Source organism: Rana temporaria, chromosome 7 (genome assembly GCF_905171775.1).
Source record: "Rana temporaria chromosome 7, aRanTem1.1, whole genome shotgun sequence".
Taxonomy (NCBI): Eukaryota; Metazoa; Chordata; class Amphibia; order Anura; family Ranidae; genus Rana; species Rana temporaria.
The window spans coordinates 65,934,971-65,951,593 of NC_053495.1; the positions used below are offsets into that span (position 1 = coordinate 65,934,971).

The 16,623-nt window shown below is 42.8% G+C and overlaps 1 protein-coding gene across 2 annotated transcripts in view; it reads left to right on the top strand.

Moving 5' to 3' along the window:
• The window catches only part of CSNK1E (casein kinase 1 epsilon), a 99,775-nt gene that overhangs the window by 38,582 nt on the left and 44,570 nt on the right, over nucleotides 1-16,623 (top strand). For both annotated transcript variants that reach the window (XM_040359526.1, XM_040359527.1), the window contains exon 2: nucleotides 3,372-3,455. In XM_040359526.1, the coding sequence (XP_040215460.1) occupies nucleotides 3,380-3,455 (76 nt within the window). In that variant the 5' untranslated portion in view covers nucleotides 3,372-3,379. The remainder of the gene's footprint in view (nucleotides 1-3,371; nucleotides 3,456-16,623) is intronic.

Sequence of the window (16,623 nt, forward strand, 5' to 3'; positions counted from 1 at the left end):
GGCTCAAGTTTGCAAGGCGGCAACCTGGTCTTCTGTCCACACGTTTACAAAATTCTACCAGTTGGACGTAAGAAGGAATACTGATACAGCCTTTGGGCAGGCAGTGCTGCAGGCTGCAGTTTGAGACCCTCGGATTCCGGGGGGCTCCCTTTTGAGTTAAATTTAAAAAATTTATTTTTTCTCAACTAAGTTGGATTTATTATGATTTGAGTATATCTCTAAATTAAATCCTTTTGTCTTAGGAAGATGTTCTCCCTCCCCTCATTGTAAGCATTGCTTTGGGACATCCCATATAGTAATGAATATGCCGCTCTGTGTCCCGTGATGTACGATAAAGAAAAAGAGATTTTTAATACAGCTTACCTGTAAAATCTTTTTCTTGGAGTACATCACGGGACACAGAGCTCCCACCCCTCTTTTGGGGACCATTTTGGGAGGCATACTGCTTGCTACAAAACTGAGGTACTCCTCCTATGGGAGGGGGTTATATAGGGAGGGGCACTTCCTGTTTTTGAGATTGCCAGTGTCCATCACCTGAAGGTACTCCATATAACCCATATAGTAATGAATATGCCGCTCTGTGTCCCGTGATGTACTCCAAGAAAAAGATTTTACAGGTAAGCTGTATTAAAAATCTCTTTTTTCACGACGTGAAAAACAACAACATGAAAAACAACGCAAAAAAATAGAGTATGTTCTAAATTTTTAATGGCAATTTTTCACGTCGTGAACAATGCCCTGGAGCCCACACACAATCGTTTTTAATGACATAAAAAAAATATAAAATTTTTCACGTCATAAAAAAACGGTCGTGTGTACGCGGCATTAGGGTTTGTTTAAGCCATTTGGTTGTGGTCCTGTACATTACTTGCTCTATAGTGTCAATTCTTTTGCATGGCACCCCAACACACCTGTATTGCAGTGCACTGTATAATATAGAAAAACATTGTCGCCAATAATGATTTTGGATCCGTTGTGTATTTGGCAGCCCATTCAAATAATGCCTCAATGTACAACATAACATTTCAGCGGTGGGCCCTTTGTAATTAGAACAGTGTCCCCACATTGTTAACTGGTAATAATGGGCACCACTGCAAATATCAAGGGCATAAATAAAAATGCGATGGCGTACCTGACCCTTTTTTGCTCAATCTAAAACCACATAAAAATATTTTGGCTATGAATACATATGCACTGATCAACCATAACAATATGACCATTCAACTAATGTTGAGTAGGTCTCCCTTTTGCCACTGAAACTGCCCTGACCCATCGAAGCATGGATGCCACTAGACCTCTGAAGGTATGCTGTGGTATCTGGTACCAAGCCGTCAGTAGCTGATCCTTTCAAGTCTTGTAAGTTGCAAAGTGAGGCCTCCATGGATTGGACTGTTTTTTTTTCCTGCAAATCCCCCTGATGCTCGATTTTGGATTAAGATCTGGAATATTCGGAGGCAAAGTCAATACCTCCAAACTCGTGTTTCTCAAATTATTCCTGAACCATTTTTGCAGTGTGGTAGGGGTGCAATATCTTGCTGATGGGGGCCACTGCCATCCGGCATACAATTTCCATTAAGGGGTGTACTTGGTCAACAACAATGTTTTTAGGTAGGTGGGGGTGTGTGCGTGTCTTAACATCCACAAGACAGGACCAAAGGTTTCCCAGCAGAATATTCCCCAACGCATCACACTGTCTGCACCAGCTTGCTACCTTCTCATGCTTTTATCCTGGTGGCATCTTTGCAGCAAACTCTTTATTTTTTATTTTTATACTACTGTCTAATACATTCTACCGACTTTCAGATACCAGTGTAACAAGATAAATCAAGTGTTCTTCACTTAACCTGTCAGTGGCCATAAAGTTATGGCTGATAATTGTATATTTTCTATATTTACAAACGCATAATCTGAAAACGTGTTGAGGATTTCCACAAGTTTTAAAGCGGAGTTCCCCCCAAAAATCTAACTTCCGCCGCCCTGTCTAATACAGGTATTTTCTTCCACTTCCGGCGAAAGATCACTGCAGTATCCGTAACGATCTACTCCATATCTGGTCCTTAGGCATTTTCAAGCATTACAACCAGGGGTCAAGTCCTGGGGGAAAAAGTGTGGGAACTCCCCCATCCACTCCCCCACCAAAATAAAAAAAAAATGATACGCTCGTATGCATAATTGCTAAACGAAATCCTGCGATAACTCGCGGCAGACCTCCGCAATGTCTCCTGGGAACAATGACAAAAGCTCCCAGGAGACATTGCGGCATCGAGGAAGTGACGGAATACCCGCACACTACCTGATGAATCCATATACAGGAAGCGGCCAGTAACATAAAGGATGACTAAGGTTCGCCTGCCCCTGACAGTGACTCCAGCTGGGCATCGCCGCTTAGTGAAGGATTGGCTCGGCTGCTCTAGTCTTGCAAAGGGAACTGCGTTCCTGCTGTGAAAAAAGTGCAGGAACTCTGTTCCCGCAGGACTTGAGCCCTGATGCCAACTATGCCTGCCCTTTCTTCCCCTTCATTCATAGAAGCTGTACTATGGCTTCAAGCAATAAAAAGTACTTCTGAATGGAGGACAGGTGCCTCTTGCATTCATAGAGCCCTTTGTGTTGATGGAAGCTATAGTACAGAATCCAAGAATAGAGGAGGGGTGGAAAGGACAGGCATAGTCGGCATTCTTGACAACTGCCTATGACAGATCTAGCGGCTGTATTAAGCCCCACACCCCCTGGAAAAATTACCATTGCTGGGGTAATGGAGGGGTCAGGCAAAGGACTGATGTTTTCAACTATAAAATGGCCTTCAACACAAGGGACACTTTTCTCATTGAGTGTAAGTACCATCCCTGGTGTGGATTAAAAAAACGCCAGCTTTAAAAAAAATTATGAACTAATCGTACCAGTCAAAATGGGATCTTTTCAAAAATGTACATAGTGAAGCGTGCTAGTTTTTACATGGTTGCAGATATCTGCAAATACCTCCCCTCCCCTGTTCAACTTGAGGACATGCGTGAACTGTCAGATGGGCAAAGTTTTTTTTTCTTTCCTCTGAGATTCCCGGACGGAATGTTCCCCTGCTTTGGCGTGCTGGATGCTGACTGCATTCTTGGACGCATGTTAAGCTGCGCTGTGTTGCTTGTCAGCCAGAGAACAAGTGTCTAATTTCAGTGTGTGTGTCTGTTTTTTTTTTTTCTATAACTGTTTGTTTATCGTACAGGTGTTTTTATGAACATTGCTTCCTTTTTTACCTTTTTTTTTTTTCTTTGTTTTCTTTTTGTTCCATAAAGCCCTTTTACAGTATACATTTCTGCTTCGGAAGTTTGGCATTTACAGGCAAAACAATAACCTTATTTTTCCATTTTATTCCTGTGTAGGTTAAGAGATGGAGCTCAGAGTGGGAAATAAGTACAGGTTGGGAAGGAAGATTGGAAGTGGCTCCTTTGGAGACATCTATTTAGGTAAGCTGGAATTTTCTCTAAGATTATAATGAATGTGACAAGACTGGCATATCTGACCTGGAGCATTCCGCATTGTAACTTCTGAGCATCCTCACAAAAAAATCTGCCTTTAGTAAATGTCTTTAGAAGTAAAAGATAATTCATGGCAGTATCTGCTGCATGGTATGTTAAAACACAGAAAAAGAAAACCGCCGCTCCAGACAAATGCACTTCAGCGGTGAGTATGGTTCAAAACCCGATGGGTGCAGGCAATGCACAAAGCATAAATAAGAGGGAGGAGATGATGGACAGCCACACTCCAATTAAGTGTTAAAATGGTGCCTTTTATTCCAGTAAAACGAAAACTACAACAGAAAAAAAAAAAAAAACGCAAGCAGTGGGGTAACAGAGCTCTGTTACCCCACTGCTTGCATTTTTTTTTTTTGCTGTTGTAGTTTTCGTTTTACTGGAATAAAAGGCACCATTTTAACACTTAATTGGAGTGCGGCTGTCCATCATCTCCTCCCTCTTATTTATGTTAAAACACAGGTTTCTCCTGTATGTGATATGGTTAAAGCGGTAGTAAACCCCAAACCAAAAATGTAATATATTGTAGTTTACCAATCGGAGGTGGTGGCTGGATTGGTTTTCTTTTTTTGGTCTTTTCCCTCTGTGTTTATTTGGTGAGCTGGCCAGTAATACCCAACACTCTGGATGAAGGAGCACAGGGGCCGTTAGACAGCAACATTGTCAGTCTGGGGGGGAGGTATGTAAAGGTTTTACAGACAAGAAAAAACGCATATATTGAGAGTCCAAGGGCCGCACACCCCAAAATGTTGTAGAGACAAAAATGGAGAAATTCCCCCCGGGGGCTTTTAAGCGACATATTGTGTAAAGTATATTAAATTCAAAGACATGGAAATATATATAAAAAAAATCTTTACTAGATGTCTGTATCACGAGTAATGAAGATGCAGGTGGTTGTAATATAAAATACATTCAGGTTACAGACAGTTGGAGACCTATCTCAACAATGATTAAATGATACAATGGAATAATATATAGTGCCATTGATGAAGTAGCTTCCATAAGAATACCCCTGTAAAGGTTTTACATACATAAAAGCTGATTATTGTAAGCACCCCTGTCTGTAGTAAATGGTTTGTTTCATCTGTGTAACTGATACATTCTGCTGGAAAGCTTGTTCTTTTGAAAAAAAAAATAGCACTTGCAAACCAAATGAAAATAGGAGAAAGAGTCTAAAAAAGAAAATGAATGCAGCCATCACAGCTAAGAAATGGTAAGCTGCAATATAATGAATGTTTGCTTTTGGTTTTAATACCGCTTTAAGATTCCACTTCTTTTTGGAGATCTCTCCCTAAAGATTATAGAGAATTTCACAATAACAGTCTAGATATAAGAGCCCGTACCTATGTTTTGGACCCCATGCACAGAGGGCCATATAGGTACAGTGCATCCTTCACAGCATTTTAGGTTCTGTTCACACCTAGGTGTTTTTGGGCATTTTTCTGCTGTAAGCCTCGGCTCTAAAAACGCCTAACAAGACAAATCCCATTCATTTCAATAGCCCCTGTTCACATATGAGCGTTTTGTCATCTGAAGCAAAACGCCTGAAGCTCGAAGTACAGGAGCTTCTTTTTTTGGCAGATTACAGGTGACTTCTGCTTTTTACATTGGTGACCTTTTGACCTGTACAAAATGGCGACAAAAATCGTGCGACTTTCTGCCTGAAAACATAATGCCTAGGTGTGAACAGAGCCTCAATGTATTCATGGATGAATGCATTCAAGCTTTTGTTCCTGAACATATAGGGCCCCAAACATGGGTACCACTTATTGGTTTTAAGCCCTGTCCAGTCGCAGGCTGCCATATACTTTGCCTGCAGGCAGTGAGGCTGGGCACTGCAGCTGTCCCTCCTGTGCACACTATGACATAGCAAGGGATGCACTGCACATATCACCTAGATGGGTCTCATGTACAAGAGGCCTAAAGCAGCTTAAAGTGATTTGTAAAGTCTCGTTATTTTTAAAGGGAAAAAATAAGTTGTTTATTTACCTGCTCTGTGTGGTGGTTTTGCACAGAGCAGCCCAGATTCTCCTCTTCTTGTGTCTCTCCTCGGTACTTCTGGCCCCTCCCTCCTGTAAAGTGCCCTCACAGCAAGCAGCTTGTTGTGGGGATATCCAAGCCGCAGCTCCATGTGTCCAATTAAGACATGGAGCTGTGGTTCGGCCCCACCCCCTCTCTCTCCTGATTGGCTGGCTGACTTTGACAGCAGTGTGAGCCAATGGAGGGAGAGTCCCAGGCGACTAAGGCACTCGTGCACATCGTTGGACAGAGATGGGCCTCAGGTAAGTATTGGTGGGGGGCCTGCTGTACACAGGTGTGTGTGTGTGTGTGTGTGTGTGTGTTTGTGTTTTTTTTTTTTTTATCTTAAAGCGGTGTTTCACCCTAAAAACAAGTTTCTAGCATGCCATCAAGCATACTAGCGCGAGCTACAGTATGCCTTTCTTTTATTTTTTGGCGCCGTACTTACTGTTTACTGCCGTAGTGAAGTTTCAGACTCCCCGCGGGGAATGGGCGTTCCTATGCACAGGGAAGATGATTGACGGCCGGCTATGGCTCGTCGCGCTGCCCGAAGATAGCCGAAATAGGACTTGCCTTTCCACGGCGCTATACGGCGCCTGCGCACAGACATCGGAGCTGACTGCGCAGGCGCCGTGAAGAGGCAAGTCCTATTTCGGCTATCTTCGGGCAGTGCGACGCTGCCCGAAGATAGCCGAATAAATCCTTACACTGCTTGCTGTGTATTTTTTTTCTTTTTTAAATGTGTTACTAGGCCCAGGACCCTGCATTCACTATCTGGTCGCCAACAGTACACAGAACATGGAAATAATAATTTTTGTAAACATAAACTGCTAAATACATTTTCTCATCAGTATCTAGCATTCTTGTGACTTCTATCAGTGTCCAGCCGAGCAATGGTTACAGCTTGTAGGAGGAGTTTATATTCTCCTCTGAATGTCCTATGGGGTTGCAAGGACCTCTGACCCTCTGTTTGGACAGTGCTTTATTGACCCTGTGCCGATCACGTGCACTCTCCCAAGAAAATAAGAGAACTTCAACAATACACCCAAAATTGAGCATGTGCAGAGTCCAAGGCTCTGTTCTATCAGAAGATTGATTGGGGAATGTGGAAAAAGGGAAGGATCAGAGAAGACGGGATCAAACAGCCTTTTTACACAATGCAGAGGATTAGCCCTTTTAGGTTCCACAGTGTATAACAAGCATGCTTTACTGCATATACAGTGATCTTGCTGTTGTGGGTTTAGTAACACTTTAAAATGGTTGTTAAGCCACTATATTATATTTATATCATCCTATCTGTTATATAATGATGTGCCCCAGTGCCTGTGCTGTATAAAAACAGTGCTGATTTCTATCCTATCTCAGAGCGTCTCCTGGCGCTCACGTGACTCCTCAGCTCTCTCTCTTCTCCCCGGCTGACAGCTATAGTGGGAGGGGCTGAAACCTTCTGCTGACATCAGAGGGGAGAGGAGAGAGTCTCGAGCAGTCATGAGCATCTGGAGATGCTCTGAGATGAGGTAGAAATCTGCATAGTTTTTATACAGCACAGGCACTGGGACACAGTGGGATGATATTATATATATATATATATATATTATATATATATTATTATTTAGCGGCAGGAGTGGAGGGGCAGGCAGTGTCTTGAGCTGACGGGGAGGGGAGTGAAGTGAAGACAGTGGCGGATAACGGAGGCATTTAAAACTGACCACGGTGTCGGTGCTCAGCAGCCATGATAAACCGAGGTCAAGGGGTAGGGCAGAATCGGCTAGGTTTTTTAGGTTATACAGGGGGGCCAAATGGTTCAGCACAAGCACTGTGCTGTTCATGCTTTTAGGAGAACAGGATCTTTGTTTCCTACAAAAACAAACACTTTAAGTATATCGTATCAGCTGTGGCAACATTGTAACAATGCATTGTTACAATGCATTGGAGAATGAATACATTGCACAAGAAAGTCCTTCTTTTTTTTTTTTCAGCACGCACCACTGCAGCCATAGTACATATGGTAGATTGCCTTGTTCTTGCATAGGGCAGCTGGGGTAAGCAAGCCCTTATTGTGTGTATTGTTTTTGTATGATCTGTAGGAAAGGCTTTGGGAGCTAAAAAAAAGTCTGACAGAGAGCATTGAATTCATGTAATAGGTATTTTAAAGAGACTGTTCAGACTGTAGGAGGATGGTGTTGGGTGGAATCTGTAACATACTGACCCATTTTCTATGCTTGGATGCTTTCCTGGCTCAGACAATCCAGAGTTAGTGTTTCTATTTTGGTTGCCCTTGGGTAGAACATCTGACTGCCTTCCATTCCTGGGTCCTGGAGGTCTCCTGTGTCTGAAGGCTCTGCCCCCGTGCTACCCCCTCCTCAGGATATTTATGGTGGCTATGGGAGTTCCATGGGATTATACTCTGTACAGACATTGGACTTAAAGTATTGGCTCTTCAACGGGGACAAGAAACGTAAAGACGGCTCAGACCTGACATAATCAGGTGCTTAGCTCATCCAGGCCTACATAAGTGTGTATTCTGAAAAGCTCAGTACAAATAGTTCAATGGAACTGAAGATGTGAACTCTGTGACCCACCCAGTCTGCCCCTTTTCTTGCATTCTTGTTGGAGCCCTAATGGCCTACTTTAAGCTTTTAAATGTTTGTCTGCCTTGGATTTTATGGGTGCATTTTGTTGGAACAAAAAAAGTGATATGGGAACGTTATTAATATATTATAACATGTTAAGTACATGCATGAGAAATAAAAAATTGTATTTTTCCCTGTTACTCCTTCGCTGTATCAATGGACGGAACCATGGCTGTCAACCTAGGCTGCTCTCCTAAAATGGCCTACAAACATGTATGTATCCCTATCTTCCTTACATGGAGAGCAAGGCAATTAATTATTAGATTAAAGAATATAGATATTTTTCTGTGCAGCTTGTAGGAAGTGACAAGGACACTGCATTTTAGGCAGGATCAACAGGTCATCTCTGTATTTGCTGAAAATATTTTTATCTTGAGGGAAAATAAAGCCAACACATCTAAGGACTGTAAGTTGTAGAATATTGCATTTTTTGTTTTGGGGTTAGGCAACCTTTAAATAGCACCTGAGCCTTGATTTATAGACTAAACACATGCCTCAACTTCTTGTGAAGGATACAAAAAAATAAAATTCTATCCTGGTGGACCCTTCTGTCCTCCAACAGCTTGAGCGTTTGCCTGTGGGCCTGCCCTATTGTGTTGACAGGCTGTGGGATAAGATTAGCCGAATATCCCGAATGAGCCTCCTTTCAGTTCACATCTGGAGGACACTTTGGCTCAAATATTCATAATGAGCCTCCCTTCAGTACACATGTGGGGGACTATGTGCCCTAGTGGCTACCTAGACAATGTATACACTGCAAGCTTTCTTAAGCAGGCTTAGATTGCATCCAGATATTTTGCAGAGGCAAATGAAGTTCCTGGCAGAACTTGGCAAATAAGTGTTGCATCACTTTATTAATAGCCAACATGTGCTAAAAATATGATCCCTCTTCAAAAAGAGAACCAATAAAGACGCATGCTGAAATCTTGAGCCACAAGCTTTAGTTTAGGGTTGCCCTTCCAGTGGCCCGCGGAGCCCTCTGATGTGGCCCGCGACCTTCTTCTCTGGAATAGCGGGTTGGCATAAGCCGATGCTTCCTGTATAGTGCCAACTCCTGTCACAGGTGGCGTGATGCCCAAATGCACTCTGCCTGGGACAGCAACAGCTGGCGATACTTGAATGGAAAACTGTTATTAAAGGTCAGTTTAATACTAAAATCACAGTGTATATATGGTCTTATCTGTTCTGCAGTGGTTCCTGGGCTGCTTTCAAACTGATTCGCAGGTGCAGCGCAGAACACCTGCAGGTTACCTGCACTGAGCCATAGAATTATGTTATTACCTGTGGTTTGGTGCGCTTTCAGAAAGTGCACCACACCTGTAGGGTATAATAGAAGTCTATGGCAAAGTGTAGCTAACTCACAGATAATCTGCAGGTGCACTGCGCTACACCCTGGTTTTGGCTATGCCAGAGCACATCAGTATGGCTCCATTCACATCTAGGCGTTTTCACGCCAGACGCTCGTGTCGCTGGAGGGGAGATTTCACATTGGTGTCTATGGAGATGGTTCACATCTCAAGCCGAACGACGTACGCCTGAAAAAAAGTCCCGGACCCTTTTTTTTTAGGCGGCATTGGCGTTCGGCCATAGACAACAATGTGTTGTCGAAAAAAAAAAAAAAAAGACCCGTTTTGTGGCGGCAAATCTCGGGTTAAATACGCCACAATTTGTCGCGGCAAAATACGCCGCGTTACAGTGTGAATGCGGCCTATGAAAGCATGTAAAGCAATGGTGCGGCCTATGAAAGCAGCCTTATGCCCCTTTTGACTTGATGAGTGTGACCCAATTGCACCCTTCGTTTGCCTCTATTGAGCCACAGATGTAAACAGACTTGTGGCCGTTTACACACACCTACATCTAATTCGATACACAAAAAAACAAAAGGGGGCAGGGAATTGGTCCCCTTCCATTTTGGGAAGATTGGATTGAAGGGCCAATAGAGTAGAGTGGGCTGTGCTCCTGTCTGCTCTGCATATGCAGAGTGGACATGGGCCTGTCATCTGCCCGCTCCGCTCTTTGTGGCCCGTGCCTGGTTACCAAGTCACTTAAGTGGGTGGATGAAGGGTTTATGGTAGGCTTTCTGCTTGGCATCTGATGGCCCTGATCACTTCCTAACATATATCTATTTATATCCGAGGTCCGAGGTCTTTGAATATTTACATTGGCCTTCTTGTGTTCTCTGTATGGCTGGGGATTCACTGCTTTACTTGTAATCTGTGCTCCTTTTTTTTGTGTCCTTGTCCTAGGTGAGACCTTTACATGCTATAAATGGCCATATAGCAGTTAACTTTTTTAAAGCAGATATAAACCCTGTCTCTGGATTTATTTTAGGGTGCAGTGGGTATTAACTTTCTCCTGAGGATTACGGAAACTTTTCAATTATCCTTGTCCTTTTCTTGTTTTTTTCACAGATAAGAAATGCAACAAAATTCTAATTAAATATGTACACAAATAATAACATATACAAAACTTAAAAGTTTTTTTTTTTGTTTTCGTAAAGCAAATTTGACCTATACAGCTAAATAAACGGAATGGAGATGTTCTACTTGGGTAAAATATTTCCTAATTCGCTCTACCCAACTGTATCGCCAAAATCCCATAAACGTGTTAGGTTTATATAGTTATGCAAAATTATAGTTTATTGAAGCCTATTAGAGCCTCTGGCTCTAAATTAATGCTTACAAAAAAAAAACACAGGCTCCCCGCAGTTCCCCTGCATGACAAGGCAAGAATGCCTTGTCTCCCTATCTGCCTGGTTCACACAAGTTCATTGTGGTGGTATGCACTGAACAAAAAAAAGACTGCATGCAGTCCTTTTTAGCGCAGCACATCACAAGGCAGTCTACTGCCTCGCACCGTGCATCCAGAAATCAACATTTTATGAGATGTTCGTTTTGACATCTCAGTAAAGTTGGTTAAAAACAACAAAAAAAAAAGAAACGGTCCAATGCGCCGAGGTCAGAGCATCATCACTGTAATTTTCATTCTTTTTAAGTCTACTGTGTTCATTAAAATAGCTGGTGACCTACCATTAACATTCTTGTTTAGACATTTCATGTTATAGGGTGACAATGCTTTGAACATGACTCCCACTTGCTCTTCTGCTTTGTCGCCCTGTCATATGCACTTTTGATGGAGTGACCATGCCCAAGCTGCATGCCTGAAAAAGGTAAATCGTATTTAAAAAAAAAAAGAGTAATTTGATACTGTACTGTAGCAAACTAAATGTCCTCCTATTAAGGCTTACATCTATTTTATTATCTCCTAATAGTGTTCCCAGCATGCTGGAAAGCGTCTGATTTCTAGATCTCTTTTCTGCAGACAATGAAGAGATCTGTAACCAAGAACAAAAATCATGCCAGGACTCTGCGGCTCAGGCCATTATTACCGTATTAAGAGATCTGCCTGTGTATAGGCTCATTCCTTGTGTCAACTAATTAGTCTTAAAATGTTCCCTTCCCCTCCTAACATCTATACTAACTTTTGTTAAAAAAAAAAAAAAAAATGTATGTTTGCCTATTTTCGGCTCGCTGCAGTCTGGTCACATGGTCCCCTTTGTCAGCCAGCGGGGGTTGCACGGGAATGGAGAGAGCACCCTACAATGGCTGGAAAAGCCAGGAGCAATGACATTACCCAGAAAGTTTATACTCGCCTGATCTGTCATCCTCCAGAAAGCCCCACTCCCCCACGTCCAATTAGGTAAGTATCGCTCTTTTCCCGGACGCTTTCATCCACCTGGTGATCAAGCCAGTAACAGTTTCCTTCTTGGGGTATGTTTACCCTGTTCAAAGCCGCAGTTGGTGTGCAGCCTGGCTGAGATCGGCACAGTGATGATGCCCTGACCTCGGCGCATTGGACTGTTTGTTTGTTTTTGTTTGTTTTTAACCAACTTTTCTGAGATGTCAAAACGAACATCTCATAAAATTAGATTTCTGGATGCACAGTGCGAGGCAGTAGATTGCCTTGCGATGTGCTGTGCTAAAAAGGACTGCATGCATTTTTTTTCCTTCAGTGCATACCACCACAATGCACTTGTGTGAACCAGGCAGATGGGGAGACTAGGCATTTTTGCCTTGTCATGCAGGGGAACTGCGGGGAGCCTGTGTTTGTTTTTTGTTTTTTTAAAACTGCGCTCCGATCTCACCTAGGTGTGTAACACTGATCCTCCTTCCGGCCAATCAGGAAGCCGGTTTTGACACTGGTCACCCGATTGGCTGAAAGGACAGGCGATCCTATTGAGGAAGCCTAGGCGGAGGAGGGGAGGAGCTGGAAGCTGCCATGGCTGCCTTACACCCACCTCCACCGATGGGGTAAGTGCCGGACTGACCAGCAAACAGCGGGGTGGTGGGTGCCGATCAGGTTGGGGGGGGGGGGGTTGGTTGGTGTTGGATGTGCTGGCGTCACCTAAATTTTTATTGGGACATGCAACGCATGTCATTTTAGGACACAGCGGCGCTATGCCCTTGCAGCCAGGTGTCCCAATAGAAATGAATTGGACGGCGACATGAGGATGCATGCAACACCTATGCATCCCCATGCCTGAAAAACAGGGAGCTGCAATAAACTGCCCCATGTGAATGAGCCCTTACTGGCTGGATCACTAGGTAAACTAAAGGAAACGGCAACATAGATCAGACCAAAATGAAGGACAAATGAGGATGAATGAGGGACAGTTGAGAGCGATGCATTTAGCAGTGGCACGAGGACACCCCCATCCAACATACATACCACACCCTTAAGCATATGGTATGTGTTTTGGGAAGACCTTTTGTGGTGGTCCCCCCTTCCTTAAATGGGTTGTAAACAGTGGCGGAACTACCGCCATAGCAACCCATGCGGGCGCTATGGGGCCCGCAGCCGAGTGAGGATCAGGGGGGCCCGGTGAAGGGAAGAGAGAGGAGAAGAAGAGGCGAGCTGAGGGCCCCATGGCCACTAGGGGGCCCCATCAGGGTTGCCAGCCTTGGAAAAAGCAAGGACAGTTTGTTGGTATCAGTGTTTTTATGACATCTATCACTGAATTGGCCACTACCGACATCATTTTGATGTACAAATCTCGAGATTGTAGCTGCCCCGCCTCTTCACTGCCTTCTCAGCCAATGGGAGCACAGTGTACACTCCCCCTTCTCCAGCGCGGCTTTTTTGACATACGAGCAGGAGATGCCGACTGCTGGAGAGATGAGAGGGAGGAGGGGACAGCCTGCAGTGTGGGGTGGATTGCTGCCTGAAAAAGGTAAGCTGGAAGAATTGTATCACTCAGTGCTTACCTATCCTGGTGAGGAGGGGGAGGGGGAGGGGGGAGGCTGTGTAGCAGCAGGGCTCCACTTGCTGATAGATCGTTTTTCTGTGTGTGAGAAGTGCCATGTTTCTGGGAGAAGGATGTGCTGAACTTCTCCAATCTCTGCTACATCTCCCTACTCATCACCTGCCCACCAGTACACAGGCACAGGGCCGGATTAACAATGGGGCTGATGGAGCTGCAGCTCCAGGCCCCTTTCTCAAGATAGGCCCATTTGCCCAAAAAAAAAACAAAACATTTTTTTTTTTTTTTTAAGATCGAATTTGGGGGGTTGTAGCTCGATGACCAGAGGTCACATAAACCCCACATTTGGGGGTAGGCATGGGAAGAGCTACCCCACAACTGGTTAAAATATGGGACGGCTATCATTTATGGTTCCGGAGATACGGGCCTGCTTGCACAGCCTGTCAGAAGCTACATTCAGAGCGGCCAATATAAATACAAGCTGACACACTACAGCAGACTGATAGGATCACAGGGCTTATAATAATTATTTGTATATTACTCATGGTAATTAATAGTGTTGCTCACGAATATTCGCATTGCGAATATTCGACTCGAATATAGCATATTCGAGAAATCGCGCTATATTTCGAATTTCACAGTGGATATTCGCAATTCCGAATATTCGCATTTTTTCAATTTGATTTTTAAAACAGATCACATCCTATCGACGTCTAAAAGCATTGCTGGTATGATTAGAGACCCTGGGCCGAGTAGCTAAGCTGAGGCGATCCTTTTATGTTGCCAAATTGAAAAAAAAAAAATTGCGATTTTTCGCTATTGCGAATGCGAAAATGATTGCGAATTTTCGATAACTGTGGTAGGAGAACTCTGATTGTCTCTGATGCAAAAGGGGGGGGCTTTGTGTATGTTATGAATATTTGTATGTTTGATATTATTATTTTTTGTAAGAAGGAAAAAATTGCGCATACCTTAAAAAAGGGGAGAATACAGCAGCAACTCAAAAATGTTATACAACATAAATTAATACAAGACAGAAAATGGAGTCGCTCTACAAGAATAAAAAATATGTCTAGTGACAAGACATGTGGGCAAATTATAAAATAAGCAAGCGCAAATAACTTGTGAAATACACAGTGAAACAAATATATAAAGAAATATAGTCCCAATAATAGAAAAATAATCTTTCATAAAAATGTCTTTGATATGTGAAGTGAAAAAAAGTCCAAAGCATGCTGCATGAACGTGTTCAATCTTCAAGGTGTTTGATTGACAAACGGCTGTGACAGATGGATAGAGTAAAGAATCACCACCAATGCAAAACACTTTTTATTTTCTATTGTAAAATATCAAGAATATTCTGAGCCAATCAGAGTGCTCCTTCCGCATTTGCCGAATATTCGCAATTATTTTGTATTGTAAAATATCAAGAATATTCTGAGCCAATCAGAGTGCTCCTTCTGCATTTGCCGAATATTCGCAATTATTTTGTATTGTAAAATATCAAGAATATTCTGAGCCAATCGGAGTGCTCCTTCTGCATTTGCCGAATATTCGCAATTATTTTGTATTGTAAAATATCAAGAATATTCTGAGCCAATCAGAGTGCTCCTTCCGCATTTGCCGAATATTCGCAATTATTTTGTATTGTAAAATATCACGAATATTCTGAGCCAATCAGAGTGCTCCTACAGCATTTCTCGAAATTGCGCAATAAATATCGCATTCGCATGTTGCGATATTTCGATAAAATATCACGAATATTCTGAGCCAATCAGAGCGCTCCTCCAGCATTTCTCGAAATTGCGCAATAAATATCGCATTCGCATGTTGCGATATTTCGATAAAATATCACGAATATTCTGAGCCAATCAGAGTGCTCCTACCGCAGTTATCAAAAAATCGCAATTATTTTCGCATTCGCAATAGCGAAAAATCGCAATCATTTACTTTCGATAAAATATCACGAATATTCGAATTTAGCGAATATATCTCGAATATTCGAATATATATTCGAGATATATCGCGAAATCGAATATGGCATATTCTGCTCAACACTAGTAATTAACCCCTTGCCACCCAGGCCAATTCTGACACTTCTCTACTACATGTAAAAATCATCATTTGTTTTTTGCTAGAAAATTACTCTTTGGTGGTCTTTGCACTTTTTATGTTGCAGGGTACAGAGCTGCACGATTCTGGCTAAAATGAGAATTGCAATTTTTTTGCTTAGAAGATAGATCACGATTCTCTCACGATTGTTGTGGCGTAACATCATCTTTCACATTAAAACAAAAAAAAAAAAAAAAAAATGGGCTAACTTCACTGTTTTGTTTTTATGGTTTTTATTATTCATTGAAGTGGGAAAATGCAGTGTGACATAACATATTGCAGCAATAGCCATTGTATTCCCTAGAGTCTCTGCTAAAATATATATAATGTTTGGCGGTTCCAAGTAATTTTCTAGCAAATAATATTGCTTTCTAACTTAAGAAACAAGTGTTGGACTTTAAGTGGTTAAATTTAGTTACAATGTTAGTTACAATGTTTCATTTTGTTTACAAACTTCGCAGACTGCCCAGATTTGTTCTTTACACACAGAAGTGTATCCCTTTGATCTAAGAAGGAAGTGTCAGTTACAATGTTTCCTGTTAAAAACTTGGCAGACTGCCCAGATATTTTTTTTTGACAGCTGAAAGTCTCTCCACTTGTTATATGAAAGAATCAGCAAACTCTGCATTGAAGATCGTCAGGGGGGTTGAATCGAGATCACGATTTTTTTAACGATTAATTGTGCAGCTCTAGCACGGTATTTGCGCAGCAATTTTTCAAACATGTTTTTTTGGAAAAAAATGTTTCATTCATTAAAAAAACAGTTAGTTAGTTAAAGCGGATCTCCACTATAAAGTGGAGTCCCGCTGATCGGAACCCTCCCCCCCTCCGGTGTCACATTTGACACCTTTCAGGGGGGAGTGGGGTGCAGATACCTGTCTACAGACAGGTATCTGCACCCACTTCCGGCCCTACGATACGGGCAAAGGACGGGTTTTTTCCTTCCTTCCCGTCTGTCCCCCCGTTGTATGCTGGGAACACTCGGCTCCCAGCACACAGCGGGAGCCAATCGGCGGGCGCAGCGCGACTCGCGCATGCGCCGTAGGGAACTGGGCAGTGAAGCCGGAGCGCGTCACTT